This window comes from Aspergillus tubingensis (genome assembly GCF_013340325.1).
Source record: "Aspergillus tubingensis WU-2223L DNA, scaffold_9, whole genome shotgun sequence".
Classification (NCBI taxonomy): Eukaryota; Fungi; Ascomycota; class Eurotiomycetes; order Eurotiales; family Aspergillaceae; genus Aspergillus; species Aspergillus tubingensis.
Window position 1 is genome coordinate 2,829,723 of NW_023336283.1, and position 15,795 is coordinate 2,845,517.

A 15,795-nucleotide genomic window follows, 5' to 3' on the forward strand; every position below is an offset into this window, starting at 1 on the left:
CTTAACAGAAAAGACCATCAAAAGCTTCTAGTCTTAGCTTTTCAAACCCTTTTAAAAAATGAATGTGAAAACTAGTAATCAGTATACGATTGAGCCTACAGCCTCAATGTATTCTCTTACACGTAGTCCTATAACGAATAAATTCTCAACAACTGATTGAACGCATCAACTGTCTGGATAGATCATAAAGAGCAACGTAGGGAGACTTGACACGCACTACAAATGTTGCATGTCACAGGAACCAACAGACTACCGTGGTGTAGCATAGTATGAGAACAATAGACAGGAAGAGTACGTAATAGACAAATGATTGAAAGGGGAAGGATGATTTGGCAGCCCGTGACCTCAAGCACGTGGCCTCAGCCCAATGCGTTCTTTCTATTCCTCTTCTTCCTCTCCCACTTCCCCAACATGTCCATAAACATGCGATCATTTCATCATAGATGGGGTTTTGCAAGCTCCTGTGTTCGAATACTCCCGATCGCCATTGCTACTTGGTTTAATTTCTTGGCTCTAGCTATGAATGCTAGCCTTTTAAGGCAAATGTATGGCGTCCCTTGGCACGCTGTCCTCCCTGCACTGACAAACTAGCTCGGCTGATGTTCCACCTCAGCCTATACAAGCCATGCTGCGATGCATAAACCGTATTTTGAAGAGTTCTACGACGCGGGTACCTCACATGCCAAAGGGATTTTCATCCACTTACGAAGCCTTTCTCGGCGGGAATAGAACTACGACTCGTGAATGGCAGCCTATTGCAATGCATACGTACGCTGGATGGGAGGACCTGGGTTGGAAGCGAGGAGCTAACATAATTCAGACGGTGAACACTGGTGAAATGCGGAGAACACCGACCAGAAAGGAATTCATCGTCTATTTTTGTGTTTGGTCTCAGGTGTTGCAGATACTAGTGGGCATTTTGAATCGACCTCAGCACTATGCTTACCCCTTACGGAACACGCTTCTTCCAAGAACTCCATCGAAGCAATTCACGATCTGCATTATGTAGGCCTTGGCGATAATGCAACACGTACTTGACCAAGTTACTGATGTCTTCGAGGCAATGTTTCGGTGGAAGATCGACTTTTCAATGCGCTCCAATAATAATCGGGGTGACTCGGAAATGATGCTGCCTTCAGTTTCCGGTGGCCCTGCCAAGACGAGAAGTATGTGAGTACTACCGCTTCGAGAGATGCAGGGGACATAGCCCTGCCTGTCTACGAGCTCGCGGCCGATGATGCTGTCTAATTACTGACCCAGATCCAGATGAAGATAAGACATTTGGGGACGAAGCCGACTGGCCTGGCCTGAGACGCAGAAGATGAGTTTTGTAAGAGGTGCACATATTGAATCCTCGATACGCCCTATGTGGCCTTGTCGTTTCAGACATGATGAGACACCATGCAAGGGGTAGCAACGAGGAAGTTGCAGCCTGCCATTACGCCATCTATCGACCCCAAAAAAAGCGTAATATGTGAGAATGCATGATTGGTCATCCATGACCTCTTTCAGCTGCCCACGAGCATTACGTACGAGGCAGCATACTGCTGTCAGCCAAGCCATGGATTGTCGCGCTACTATGATCGACGACGACGCGTATAGTCAAGGTCTTAGATGACTCCCTCTAATTGCATTTTGGAGAAGCTATATAATGATGCTCAATAACCCACCATCATATCTATACGCTTGTACACAAACAAGTCCATTTCATATCACATTCATACTTTACTGAAAATGGGTCCACCGTATGTTCCACCGTTGTCGCACTTGAGACAGTACGTGTCTAACCTCCCAGCAGGGTGAGCGGAACACCGCTTTCATGGCAAGAGCTTCAGCAAGTTGCACCTATTGCTCGTCAAGGGGCCGTGGAGGTAAGTGCTTCCTATATGCCTTCTGAATGCATGTCGCTAACGGTAAAAGCAATTGCTATCTCTATGGAAGAGGCAAAAAAATAGAAGCGATCTTGAACCACTATGGGGTGACGAGGTAAGGCATCACCTGCTGTAGTTATATTGAAGGAGACGCTGACTCGACAGATTGAATATACCCTGGTCAGCCTTGACGCAAACAAGTCGCGAGCAACACTGCTTCTTAACCAAGAAGACATCCTACGAAAAGAAGAAAAACAATGTGCTAAAGCTGAGGAAGTGTAAGTATTTAGTAACACTGGCAAAGACAGGATACTGAGACATGATAGTGAACCCTGGAATGAAGTCAAGTTACAGGCGGAATGGGCTCGACATATGGTTGAAGCAACTCCGGGAGAGCCATATGGGGGCGATATTATGGACCTACTCAGGGTTCAAGGCAATATGAAGCGACGGTATGTTGAATCTCGCGACAAGTAGACATAAAGCTGACGTTCTTAGACGGAAATTGATCGGGCAATTTCTATCGCCCGACCAACACCCTGTACCGTTGTGTGTCTTCCCTGGCTTAGGTGAAAAGGGACAGTTCACACTCCCAGAAAGTCCGCATGAAGAGTCTCTTGAGCAAATCTGCTGTCCCATACCGCGCTATATAATGATGACAGAGAACTTGCTGGCACGGCGACAACGGCGTGTCGAGAGCTACATTCCAATATTTCGAGATGAGCAGACGCAAACGCCTTTTCATGACACTTCTGTGTCTTTTGAATACCCCGCAGAGCATCCCCCCGGGAATGGAAAAGAGGGCCATGTCCATCTGGATGGGATCGGTCTCGGGGTCGGGAATTGCTGCATTCAGGTTACGTTCCAGGCTCCTAATGAAATTGAAGCGCGATGGTTACATGACCAAATGATCGCATTGGGGCCGGTTATGTTAGCACTTACTGCTGCTACGCCGATGTTTAAGGGTTATCTGGTAGATACAGAAGTGCGCTGGGGCCGAACCTCTGAATGCTTTGACGATCGTACTCCGGAAGAGTTAGCCACGACGGTATTATGCACACCCTAAAGTTTCTTGGCTTGACTAACTCATGCAATGCAGCCACCACGGTATTCTTGGAACCGCACATATATCTCGCAAGAGAAGCCAGCCAATCTCGAAAGCAAATCTCCGCTGACTCCCATGAATGAGTCGGTCAAACAACGCTTACTAGATGGCGGCATGGACGAACCTTTGGCGATGCACTATGCCAATATCCTCTCGAGGGACCCAATTGTGCTCAACCGAACAGACCTGGAAAACTTTGATCTAAATAGTACGGGCATATTTGACGTCTACTACAGCACTGTATGGCAACATGTCCGACTCAAGATCCCCTTAACCGACGATGGACCCGGCTGGCGGGTAGAGTTCCGACCGATGGAAGTACAATTGACCGATTTCGACAACGCTGCTTTTGCCATTTTCATGTACCTTCTTTCTCGAGCCATCACGGAACTTCACTTGAACTTTTATGTGCCTATCGACCAGCTGGGAGACTCCATGGAACGGGCGCAGAAGCGCAATGCTGCCCTCGAAGAGCGCTTCTGGTTCCGCCGGACCGGATGGTCATCCGCAGAGCAGTGCGAGCGTCCACAGCGTCAGCGGAGAGGTTGTGTTAACTGCTGCTCAAAATCTACTGCACATGCATCACCGTCATGTGCGCTTCTCACGGCGGACGAGATCATCAACGGCGAAGATCCAAAGGTGCCCTCCAGCTTCCCTGGACTGGTGAACATCGTGCGCGCCTATCTTCAGTACAGCAACACGCCCGTGATGGACCAAAAGAAGATCATGCCCTACCTGGATGTGATCAGTAAACGAGCAAGCGGAGAGCTTCCGACGCCAGCCCAGTGGATGCGCTCATTCGTGACCGGTCACGAGGAGTACCAGCGAGACAGCTATGTGAATGAGAAGATCCGTTATGACATGATCCAGGAGATTATTCGGATGGAAGAGTGATGAGTTGATGGTTATTATGCGCAACGCTTTTGGTTCATATGCATAGTTATAGAAGTATCATAGATGTCTCTGCTGTATCTATCTTTCTAATCATGACAGTTACGATCAATACCATCCTTTGTCCAATGGCCACTACGTCATATTTCAATATTAATCTGTTGGCGGTGAAACTATCACTAAATACAGGCTGAAAAGGATCGACGTAGGGCACATTCCACGCCGCGTCATGTCGCAGATTATGCTTTTATTCATTGCAGATCATGTATGCTTGATTCATTTAACTAGGCAAGGCCGTTGGAAGGGGGATGAGAAGTTAGTACTGAGTTTAGATAGCACCGCACAATTCTAGCCCTACATTTAAGTTCAGGAACCGCTAAAGCCTGGAATTTTAATGACATGAATGCATTTGAATAAAACAATATCAAAGAATCCATTAAAAGATGAGATCAACTTACATGATGATTAATCAACAACAACAACCGCCCCCTGCAGATAATGTAGTACACAATACCCACTCCTCGAATCAAGGGGCGATGAATAACTACGTATGTATCATCGTCATGATCATCACACCTCATCCGCAAAACTACTTTTCCTCCTCAACCTCTCCCCAAACCACCACAACACCCACGGAATAGGACACCCAATAACCACCGCTACAAACCCCAAAAGGCTATTCCCCCATCCATATCCCAGCACGCGGTACATAACGGGACTAAACAACGGGAACCCAAACCCCGTCAATCCCCGCAGGATATAAACTCCACCGTTCGCACTCGCCCCGTACACACTATACGCTTCGAGGAGGTACGCGCTCGTACACTGGAAAATGACCGTAGCGCCCATGAGCGGCAGAGCAATACCGATATCTGGAACGATCCAGTGGGTTCTGTACTGTGCGGACCAGCCGTAGATAAAGAAGCCGATGGGGACGAGCAGACTCGCGGGGATCATGAGTGGGAGGCGGAATTCGGGCTTGCCGATGCCGTGGTTGGAGGTTTTGAGACGCAGGTAGATCTTGTCTGAGACTAGGGCGCAGGTTTGTGCGCCTAGGAGGTAGCCGATGCACGGGGCGAGGTAGTGCAGGGAGCCGGTGCTGGCGGGCAGGTGGTATTGGGTTTTCCATAGGGTGGGGAAGGTCGAGAGGATGAGGTAGACGAGGCCGTAGATGTAGCCGTAGTAGAGGGAGAGGGCTTGGACAATGGGTTGGGTGAGGAGGAGGCGGAGGGTGCGGAAAAGAGTGCGGTGGTAGAGGGTTGTTAGGGTTTGGGATTTGGAGGTGGAAGGTGTGGTGGTGTTTGTGGCTTGCTCGAATTGGGTGAGGAGTGTGAGGTCTTTGTAGGCTGGAGTAAGTTGGAGAGCTTGTTTCTTGCGGCGGAGGAGGACTGGGGCGTAGGTCTCGCGTGACAGACATAGTGAGGTTAGGATTATGACACCGGCGAATATTGAGGTCGCGTGGAAGGCCCATCGCCAGGTTGAGTACTCTGTTATGTAGCCGCCTGCTATGGGGCCGAGGCAGGAGCCGAGGACGGGACCCATGTTAAGAAGAGCGAGACTTAGCCCGCGCTGTTCTTTGGGGAAGATATCACCGGTGGTGCTGACGCCGGTCTAGATATGCTTTTGTTAGCGAAAGCGATGGGGGGTGCGGCTTGATGGAGGGAGATTTGGGAAAGTACAGCTAATGAAGCACTGGCGCCTAGTCCGCTCAACAGGCGGAATACTAAGAGCTGGGTTATGCTTTTTGAGAAACCCGCGGCCAGATTGAAAGCGAGGAAGAAGACATTTCCTGACTGCTGGATGGGAACGCGGCCGAGCAGTTCGCTAAGAGGTGCTAGCACCAATGGGCCCAGACAGTAAGTGAGCAGGAACAGGGATACTGTCAGAGAGCCCTTGACATCTGAAGTAACATGGAAGTCGGCCTCGATGGCATCAAGAGCTGGTGCGATGATAGTTGATGTTAGGGGCATAAGGAAGATGGGCAGAGTCACCGTCAGGAGGATGGTATATTTCCGATAGCTGGGCCATTGATGCGGATGCTCATGGGGATCGAAGTCCACGATAACAACTGGAATTGTGGCTGAGGGCTCATGGTTCTCTTCGCTGATGGCCTGGCTAATTTTTTCATCGACCATCTTGGGAATTGGGGCTGATGGAATGCTTCTAGTGAGACCATGTCTACCTTTGAATAGCTCTTATAGTCAACGCAGAGGCACATTCCATCACCCGCTGCGTAAGTGTAAGGAGGGACATTCTTTACAATGGTCACCAATCCACCTCCGCGGGGTGTATTTGGGTGAGTAGGATATCAGTGGGATTCAAGGGATACGGAAACACATGCGAGTCATGATGGTCCTTTTTGCCTTGTTGGCAGTTGACTCCCCTAGGTTGTTCCTTCGGGATAGAAGCCATCTTGGAGGGTTACTCTATAAGCGTCTCGGGTAGTACCACAGTACGATGGATCAAATGATAATATTTCTCTGTTCTTTCTTCCAATTCAGTCTAATATCAAAATTTATGAAGATGGTCATATACCAAATCTAGGTAGAGAGAGAGAGAGAGAGAGAGAGAGAGAGAGAGAGAGAGAGACTTGAGATAGTTCTGTGATGGAATATTGCGTTTTTTTTTTTTTTTGTGAATAGTATAGGGAATACAAGTCTATGATCATGTCATTGGTTAGGAAATATCATCCTTCAATCCTTCGATCCTTCAAGTGGCCGGATGGCGGAAAAGATGACCGGATCACGGAGGAGGGCTGGTCCGCTCGGAAGTATGTTTAATCTCATCCTCCTTCCAGGATGCAACTCGATCCGACCATCCTCAACACTTCAGGACATCGTTGTGCTAACAAGATGCTAGAAAGTAGGGCTCGAATTTGTAATGATTGGGGGTATGCCAAGGCTATCTTCAAGTAGTTAAATAGCACTTGCTTTTCGACATTCATATGGTATAGTTCTAACATCAACTGTCAATATACTTACTTCGTTTCTTTCACATATCGAGAACTGATACTATACAACTATGACTATTACCACTACCACCACTACTACGGTTGCTGTCGCCGGTGGAACTAAAGGTCTTGGTCTAACCATTGCAGAAGCATTGGCCGTCCATGGCAAGCACAATGTGGTCATATTCAGTCGAAAGGTGAGTGTAATATCTCCAACTGAACCAGACGAATCGCCTTGCTAAGACTACGAAGAGTACTCCCGGTCTAGACGAGAAGCTACCAGCTCGTTTGGTCGTTGTTGATTATGACAACGTCCAAAGTCTGACAGAGGCTCTCGAAGAAAACAAAGTCAGCGACGTGATCTGTACCATCAACGCATATGGAAGCTCTCTACCAGAAAGGAACCTCATTCGCGCGTCGGAGAACTCTTCTACGACAAAGCGATTCATCCCCAGCATTTTTGCCGGGTTCGCATATCCCACCAAGTTAGTAGCCATGCTCCCCCAAGTACTCGGGGGGTTGGAGAAAGCCTATCACGTATTGACCTTTGTCTTCTAGGTATCCCGAGGTCGCCAAATCCAAAACAGAGGCGCTAGAGGAACTGGCGAAGACATCTCTAATGCACACTGCTGTCTACAACGGCATGTTCATGGATTTCTACGGGTCTCCTCTGCTCAAATCCAACGTCGGTTCCTTTCCGATGTTTGTTGATATAGCCAACAATGTGGCAGCCAAACCCGGATCCGGAGACCAAGCCGTCGTGCTCACCCGGGTTCTGGACATTGCGAGATTTGTTGTCCGCATCCTAGATCTTGCGGTCTGGCCAAAGGAAAGCTATATCATTGGTGACAGGGTCACGCTTCATGACTTTGTTAATATGGCCGAGGAGGCGAGAGGTATGTGCATCTAACTGTATTAGGTATCTACTGTAACTTATCTAATGGGGCTATTCCAGGTGCCAAGTTTCAAATAACCCATGACTCCAAGGAAGAGTTAGAAGCAGGACAGGTCACGGAATTACCTTGCTACGAGACCACCTTTGCTGTAGTGGGCAAAGAAATGACCAAGCAACTATTTGCTCAGACTGGGTTGTGGATTATCGGAAATGAGCTTGACCTCAGACCTGTCAGCACTCTCAATGAGACTTTCCCGGATATCAAGACTATGACCTTGCGGGAATTCCTCGAGCTTTCATGGAAGGTTTAGATTGATGATGGGGTAATTTGGTTGCGACATCAGAAGGGTGAGGGAGAAATTACGAGACAAGGTAACTTGGTAGCAAGGAAGATATCATTGGCTGATTGGTTAGCGCCTCTCACAGGAGGGGTCTGTGAGGGCACAGAAAGATCGAGTGGTATGATTGGAAGAGCTCTCGAGACTATATATAAAAATATACTAAAGATAGCGAATGCTTAATACATGTGATAGGCTATACCCGCATAGCCGGAATTATATCCTGAACTCTGACTTCCTTCCCCTATATCTCGTGACATGATACGACGAACAAAGCGTTTATAGCGTAACATGCAGGGGTTTGCTAATTTGTAGGGTTACAACACTAGCCTCACGAGCACCCTTAGTTTGCGGGTCAGTCGGAACGAAGCGATGCTGTGAGAGGCCATAGCGAGACAGACTAAGATGAAAACAAGCCTCACGGCCGAGTTTGCCGACCTTTATCCACTCGGAACCATCCAACCACACTCGCCTAAGCGCTAGGGTTTTGGGGCACCATGAGCTTGGCTTCTTTGGTCTTAGATTGCATTTATAGCTCAGTTCACGAGCGTTCATGGTCTGTCAGCCTTGCAGGTAGACCCTCCGTGAGACCCAATAGCTGATTTTGCTGCGGCCACCAGGAGATGAAGTCCTGAGTGGGAAATTGGATATATATGACCCCTGAGCAAGCCCGTCTTTGCGAACATGCCAGAACTTCACTCACTTCGCCTGCGGGCTATACATGATGGCTACCATGAACAGCCCCCCTCAAGTGGCTGTGAATGCCCAAAGGAACTCAAATGAGCCAAGTCCGATACTGGAGCCTCTGCGGTATCGGACGAGGAAGTCACTGTATCTTCTTTCTTTCTATGTTGCTATTCTACTCGCTCCCTGGATCATGACCTGTGTCATGATGGTGCGTCCTCTAGACGCCGCCTCCTATACTCGCCAGGGCCTTGGTCAGTCGGCAGCCGTGGTTCTGGATATTCTCGTCAGCTTTGAATTTATCCTCGTGCTTGAAAAGCTACAAGCCGTCCTCGCCATTCCCATCGTCTCCGGGTTCCTTGCCCAGGCGGCCGTTGTCTACACGCAGCGACGTTCGCCTAATCAGAAGCTGTCCCTCCGACAACTTGTTGCTCTAGCGGATCGTCCCTGGGCCAACGTGAGGTCATGGTTTCGCAGTCTACCACTGGATGGCCATGGATCCCCATTTGCCATTTTTGGGGGGCTCTTCGTTTTGCTCGTAGCAGTCACCCCTGCTATTCAGTCCATCTTGATCAAATATGAGGATATCACCATTGCCACATGCTGGGAGATGCCAGTCTGGACATGCGACCCATCAAACATCGCCACAATAGTGGGCCTTGACCCGGAACCTGCCGCTCTAGAGTCCATGCCCCAAAGTCTTGCTGTCCAGCAGGTAGCCAAGAAAACGCAGCTGGTAGGCGAGCTCGACGTGCAACCTTACCTATGGCCGGAGCAATGGACAACAATCGACGACGCTGAGGCTATCGAGAGAGGAACATTCTTCTGGTATGACGAATCTTTCCGTTCGGACCGGTATTTTGTATCTGCGCTGCAAAATGGGACCAATACCGGTGTTCTGCGCCAACATGCCATCCGGTTGAACTCAACGTCCGCCTGCGAAGCGGTGCATTCATCCGACTTCCCGCAGACGTGCTCGGGTGACCGTCCTTTCGTGACTAACCTGACTGCCCCTGATACACTCGATATTCGAATCTGCGCGCCCGGCACGTTCGGTCAAACGCCTTGGACTCGGAGTCGGGACCGCCAGGATATCTCAGAGGAGCTGTGGATTGATGTCGTTAAGCAAATCACAGATTTCTCAGCCTCAGTCGAACAATCCAACTTTACTTTGAAATGTACTACAAACACCACTCGGGGGTACTTCGAAATCAGCAACTACAAGAATGGCAACAATCCGGGACCTCTTCTCGAGAAATGGCCCAGTCAGGAGGTCCTAAAGCATGATTTCAATGACTATCTGGGAGTAGACGATGGTTATGCCATTCCATCAGTTGTGTAAGACACCCCCTTCAAACACCCTCCCAAACTAATCACTGGAGGAATAGACTACTAACCGACAATACTATATACCAGTGACAACGACACAACAACCCTTAGCCCCTCCAACCTACCCGATCCCTTCAACTACGAAGACCTCTACGCAGCCGGCCCCCTAATGACCAGCGCCTTAGCTCTATTCGGCAACCAAAGCTTCCTCAACGCCGCCAGTTACGCCATCACCACCAACACCACCAGATCCGCACTATTCACCATCTGCCAATTCAACGCCTTACCATTCACCCGACTCTCCCTCACCAGCTTCAGCACCGCCGGAGACACCTGCGAGGATCTCCTATGGGATATAGACCGCTCCAGCGACGACTACTGGTACCAATATCTCATGAACACAATCTACATCTGGGTTGCCTCGTTCAACGATACACAATCAGCCGCTACAGCACTAGACATGGCGACTTACTTCGCCAATGAAGCCGTGCTAACCAGCACAGCAACGCAAGGCTGGTCATATAACTCGCGAAGCATCTACTTTGATAGCGGAACGGTGCTGGTCAAGCCTAAGTGGAGCTTAGCGGGGGTGATAGTCATATCTATTCTGATTGGCTTGCAGATCCTGGGTCTATGTCTGATTGTTTTCTACTGTCAGTCGGTCCCTACCTGGACGGATAGTCTCGATGCTTTTGCCATGCTGCGCATGGGTGCGGAAGTGCAGCGTGAGAAGCATGTGCGCTTTGCGGGCATTAGGGATACGGATAAGCGGGATTGGGAGGACCTTGGGCGTTTTGATGGGCTTGTGGGTGTTGTACTTGATGGTAGTGGGATGATGCAGGGAGGAGGAGACGGAGAGCATAGTAGTATCAAGGATAGCTCCCCGTTGGTTCGGAGGGCGGAGGGGGGTCCGAGTACTTCCTCGGGGATTGAGTTGGCTGAGCTCCCGCCGTATTCTTCTACAGTCTCGGTTGATGCTCATCATGGTGAAGGGAGTGAGGAGGGAGATGAGAGGGCAAGGAAGGAAGGGCTAGAGCCACCGTTTCGTCTTGCGGTGGGTGCACCGGGCTTGATTACGAAGAGTATGGCCCCGAAGAGGAAGGCACGGGGGCAGAGGAAGACACGGGGACAGAGGAATCCAAGGCGACGGGAGAATCCAAATCTAGTGATCACGGGTCAAACGCAGGTGTGATGGAAATGCTGCGGTTGCTAGGGTACTGCTGATTTTCATTATATAATGTAGTGAACCACCGGGTTCACGGTAATTAGTATCAGCTTCAATTATTCACCCATATAACACACAGAACATACTGTCTCATGGAATAAAATGGAATGGCGGAGGTGATAACCAGCTCTTACTACAATCACGATAGCGTATGGTGATGAGGATGTTAAGTTCCTACTTATGTTTATCTCAAATCTATATAGATATGGTGGGGGTGTTCTCAGTGATGAATGGGATACTAAGAGGGGAAGTGTCACTGTGTTTGTTGTAGCCGTCGGAGGTTATTGATTGTTCAGGATATGGAGATCACACATCCAGTAGTACTAAGCTTTGGGTATACAGGTTAGCGACGGTGATGATTTGATGGGAATATAGGTGCTGTGTGTATAATTACTTAATGGCAATGTTGCCTGGGTTTGGAGACAATATATGTTAGGTTGGTTCTTGTTGCTGGGAATCACTGCAACAACAATTATGATAGTAACTTGGCTTCTTATTTGTAGATCTACAGCTTCGGGTCTATTCGGGGGGGGGAAGGCGAGAATAATCGTTGGTCTAAAGCTCGTCCTAGGACATGGTGTAGGAATGCGACGCTCTTGAAGCTTGGTACATTAAAAATTCTAAGATTATATTAATGCAAAAAAATGAACGCTTCTATCAATCAACCTCGTCTGAAACAGCAGCAAAGCAGGATAGACCAAGATAACCTGACCCTCCTGTATATCATCAATAGTCATAACAGGCCACAAGCTGGCAGGGTATCGTCGATATGCGAACAGGCAAGGCTGCAGCTCCAGTTCTTGCGATTGGAACTGAGCGAACGCGACAAGAAATATAGCAAACACAGGGAAACAGACAGTTCAAGGAAATAATTAACGAGGGTGGACGCAATGGTGATAATGACAAAGGAGAAAGGTCCAAAAGAGGGCAGCCCGACAACTCAGGCTAGATACAAGATGTAGATGATGGAGAGGACGAGTATCGCACTGAGAATGTTGGCCGCGGAACGGTCAACAGAGCCGTATCCCTATTGCTCATGGTCCGGCTTCTGCTCATGCGCAGTGGTTGCTTCTTTGTCAGTTTCCTCGTTCTCCTCAGCATCAAGGAACGTTTCCCTTTTCTCTTCTTCTGCTTCATCCAAGTCTTCCGGAACCGGAGACTTTCCTTTGACCATAGTTACCTCCTCTTCCTTTCCAGATTCCTCCTTCTCAGCATTTGCCTCTTCGGCCACGTCTGCATCAGGCTCCGCCTCTGCGGCCTCTGCGTCTTTGGCCGGCTCCTCAGCCTGCTCCGCTTGCGCCGCAGCGGCTTCTGCTTCTGCCTTTTCCATTTCGGCCGCCCTGGCCTGTTGTCTCTCCCAGACCTCCTTGCGAATGCGGTCATCTTTGGCCCGACGGAGTCTTTCGGCCTCCTCCACACCACCACTCTTCTTCAACTTGCCTTCCTCGACAAACGCTCCGAGCTCCTTCTGGAAAAGCCCGATACGGCGAGTCTCCAGCTCCTTCTGGCGTGCCTTCTCTGCCCGCTCAATCGCTTCCAAGCGAGATTCATGGTTCGGCTGCAAGGCGCGCACCTCACCCAAGACGCTGTCTTTGGCCTTCATGGGATCCACAGCCGGATCAATCACAACATTCCGCGAGGTGTTGCGCAACGTGGGACCGCCCGTATTGTTCTGCATCGCCTGCTGCTTTGTGGCCTGCTCAACAAGTGCAAAAGTCTGAGCTGCCTTCTCCAGATCATCCTGAAGATCAGCAGCGAGGTCCTCTTGCATGGTAAGCTGGTCACGCTCTTCACAGACTTGCTGAAGTTCCTTCTCCCAGATCTTGGTCCAGACGGGTTTCTCCCGCTTAAGGAAATCCTGCATCTTTTTGATCTCCTTGGTGACGGCGCTGATGTCCTTACTCACCGACTCCAGTTGCCTGGGGAGCGGTCGGACACCACGAGTCACGACATCTTTGCGGAGATCTTCAACCAAATCTTGGAGGTCGTCAACCCGCGCCACAAGACGTTCTGACTCTTCGGCAAGCTCCTTCTTCCCAGAATTCACACGCACACGGCCTGCATCGCCTTCGAACGATGGTACGGTGACGTCAGCTGCAGCCGTCTTCAGTCCACCTGCTTTGGTACGGATCGCGCTCATTGAGCTTGCAATATCGGCGGTGAAGTTCGAGTACGTCTGACGTAGTACAGCAAGGTCACGTCGTAAACTCTGGAGCTCTGCGATTTGACTGTCGCTCCCCGCAATAGGACCCTTCCGAGCTTCACCAGTCTTGGCGGTAGCTGCGACAGGCACAGGAGGCGCAGCAGCAAGGCGAGCCATTTCTTTCGCAGCTTCCAGTTGACGGTCCGACACACGTTGCATCATGCTTTCTTGGCCCTCGAGAGCCCCTTTAACGCCTTCGATCATGCGACGGACTCCACCGAACTCATCATCAAAATGCTTCTTGACCTCATCCAGGATATCAACATTCAACACCAACACAGATCGGTCCTTAACATCAGCCAAATCCTCCAGCTCATGCCGGACCCCTGATACTGGGTCCTGAATATAGATTTCCGGCAAGTCAACCCCGTTGTTGTGGGTGTTCCAAGCGAACTTCTCAATAAAAGCTAGCTGCAGTCTCCCGATAGTAAGGCCAGTATATCCTTCTGGGAGAACATATTTCTTGATCTTGCTTCTGTATTGGAGGAATAGAGTGAGCTCCTTGCCTGGGGACTGCTGCTCAGGGGAGTATTGGACTGATTGAGGTGGAGTAGAAGCAGACACAGCTAGCTCCTGACGTTCAGATTTAGGCGTTCCTGGGCGGACCGCCGCGGTAGGGGCAGCATCCTTTACGGGTTCAAATGCCTCCGCGAGGGACGGCTCTTCAGAAGGTCGTGGGAGATCGGGCTGCCGTCCAATAGCCGGGTGATCTGCTGGTCCACTCCCAGGGCGTTCAACAGACTTGTCTTTGGCGGCAGTAGCGCCCTCCACTGGAAGTTCTGCAGGTGACCCAACGCGAGATTTTGGGCGCTCCTCTTCGATACTGGGAACGCTCGCAGGCGCCTGTGAAGCGACCTTTGCGTCATGCAGCCGATTTGTCGATCGCTGTCGTCCATGGACTGACCCGCGTAGACGCACAGCGTTCAGCGACTCACGAACATCACGTCCCCGATTCGGGATCGGGGAGTTTTGGGTCGGGAGGACTGGAACACCGCTTGACGAAGTTCCCAGATGCTTTTGTATCTGATAGGCCGAAAACCTTCGCGAGGCTCGACGTTCCAGCTCCCCGCTTCTCTGCAGAGCACCGAGAGCATCGTCTTGTTTCGGGGCGGGCGGAGGGGGCGGTGTGGGATAAGGTGGCGCGTTTGTCGAAGTCACGGAGCCCTTGGGAGTTGCGCCAGATTCTGGTTGAGATCCTTGCGATAGAATGTTTTGTGCCTCGCGCCTCGACGCATCTCGTTCAGAATAGCTCGCTCCTCGCACATCAGCCGATGCCGCCGAAGACGCCCGGGCCATGGAAGGATCCTCCATAGAGCCATTACTGCCAAATCGCCGAGTCGATCGCTTCGGAGACGTTACCGTGGAGGCAGTGTCCTCATATGCTTGATTCAACGCCGCCTGTGCCGAAGTTGCACTACTTGCACTTGTATGCCGACCGGGCAATGGCCTACTCTCCTCCTTCTGTTGCCGCGCACGTAGTCGAGCCTGCTTTTTCTTGAGTCCATGTAGAAGGTTGATGATGATGTCGCGAACTCGAGGGAGGTAGCGCTCGAGACTCTGTGGGGATGCATCTTGGCTAAGAGTATCTTCGAGGATCGTACGCAGGAGGTCGGGTACGGGGCCAAGATCTGAGGTGTCAACTCCGATGGCATTGAAGGCGCGACAAGCCAGGTTGAACTCATAGCCCAGCCGTACGTAGACGTCTGACACTTCATTCTCTGAGGCTTGTCGGCGGGACCACTGTGTCAGTGTCTCTAGCAGTTGTTTCGTGGCGACCAGCAGATGGGTGACGCTCTTTTCGATTTGGTTGATCTGTTTCTCGGGCTGTGGATCAGACGCACCACGAGGTCAGCCGGAGTATTTGTGGGACGGCTGGGGGGTGACTTGGAGGAAACCCAAGCAGTGGCTGCATGCCACCACGATGGAGGGGAGCACTTACTACCACGCTCTTTGAGGATTGAGACCTCGTCGAGCTCGACGAACTGCGTGGTGCGGAGGTCATGGCGGATTCCACACTGCTCCCTGAACCGGATGGGAAATGCTGGGCTGACGGACTTCGCTGGGAGCGGGAGGAAACGCTGGAGGCGGACTGCATATGTGCAAGGCGGGAATCCGGGACAATTATTCTTTTCGGTGGCAGTTGATAAGTTGTGACACGAGTATATTAGGAGCGACAAGAGGATGCAGTGTGCAAGGTCGCGAAAAGGGCTGGGGATTGAATATTGTCTCAGAGGTATGTGTAAGGGAGAAAGAAAGAGGGAGGGAGCAGTGACGGCGGGATGGATCGAAATAGCCACAAACGAT

General features: G+C 50.5%; 6 protein-coding genes across 6 annotated transcripts; 4 read left to right on the plus strand and 2 right to left on the minus strand.

The window, feature by feature from the left end:
• Window positions 1–744: 744 nt before the first annotated feature.
• AtWU_09007 (uncharacterized protein) lies at window positions 745–1,325 on the plus strand (the record flags this gene model as incomplete). Its single annotated transcript, XM_035504115.1, has 5 exons — window positions 745–768; window positions 821–833; window positions 896–1,005; window positions 1,061–1,166; window positions 1,267–1,325. The coding sequence occupies 5 exons, from the start codon at window positions 745–747 to the stop codon at window positions 1,323–1,325; spliced, it is 312 nt and encodes a 103-aa protein (XP_035360008.1).
• A 409-nt stretch (window positions 1,326–1,734) lies between these two features.
• Window positions 1,735–3,870, plus strand: AtWU_09008 (glutamate--cysteine ligase; the record flags this gene model as incomplete). The annotated part of the gene is made up of 7 exons (XM_035504116.1): window positions 1,735–1,745; window positions 1,799–1,871; window positions 1,921–1,986; window positions 2,037–2,149; window positions 2,198–2,323; window positions 2,370–2,919; window positions 2,971–3,870. The coding sequence occupies 7 exons, from the start codon at window positions 1,735–1,737 to the stop codon at window positions 3,868–3,870; spliced, it is 1,839 nt and encodes a 612-aa protein (XP_035360009.1).
• Window positions 3,871–4,437: 567 nt separating this feature from the next.
• AtWU_09009 (MFS transporter) lies at window positions 4,438–6,002 on the minus strand (the record flags this gene model as incomplete). Its single annotated transcript, XM_035504117.1, has 2 exons — window positions 4,438–5,478; window positions 5,547–6,002. The coding sequence occupies 2 exons, from the start codon at window positions 6,000–6,002 to the stop codon at window positions 4,438–4,440; spliced, it is 1,497 nt and encodes a 498-aa protein (XP_035360010.1).
• An 886-nt stretch (window positions 6,003–6,888) lies between these two features.
• AtWU_09010 (NmrA-like family protein) lies at window positions 6,889–8,023 on the plus strand (the record flags this gene model as incomplete). Its single annotated transcript, XM_035504118.1, has 4 exons — window positions 6,889–7,014; window positions 7,070–7,302; window positions 7,376–7,713; window positions 7,773–8,023. 4 exons carry the CDS (start codon window positions 6,889–6,891, stop codon window positions 8,021–8,023), a joined length of 948 nt encoding a protein of 315 aa, XP_035360011.1.
• A 751-nt stretch (window positions 8,024–8,774) lies between these two features.
• On the plus strand, window positions 8,775–11,255 carry AtWU_09011 (acetyltransferase (GNAT) family protein; the record flags this gene model as incomplete). Its single annotated transcript, XM_035504119.1, has 2 exons — window positions 8,775–10,072; window positions 10,151–11,255. The coding sequence occupies 2 exons, from the start codon at window positions 8,775–8,777 to the stop codon at window positions 11,253–11,255; spliced, it is 2,403 nt and encodes an 800-aa protein (XP_035360012.1).
• A 1,060-nt stretch (window positions 11,256–12,315) lies between these two features.
• Window positions 12,316–15,586, minus strand: AtWU_09012 (formin-mediated actin nucleation enhancer; the record flags this gene model as incomplete). Its single annotated transcript, XM_035504120.1, has 2 exons — window positions 12,316–15,315; window positions 15,431–15,586. 2 exons carry the CDS (start codon window positions 15,584–15,586, stop codon window positions 12,316–12,318), a joined length of 3,156 nt encoding a protein of 1,051 aa, XP_035360013.1.
• Between the last annotated feature and the right edge of the window lie 209 nt (window positions 15,587–15,795).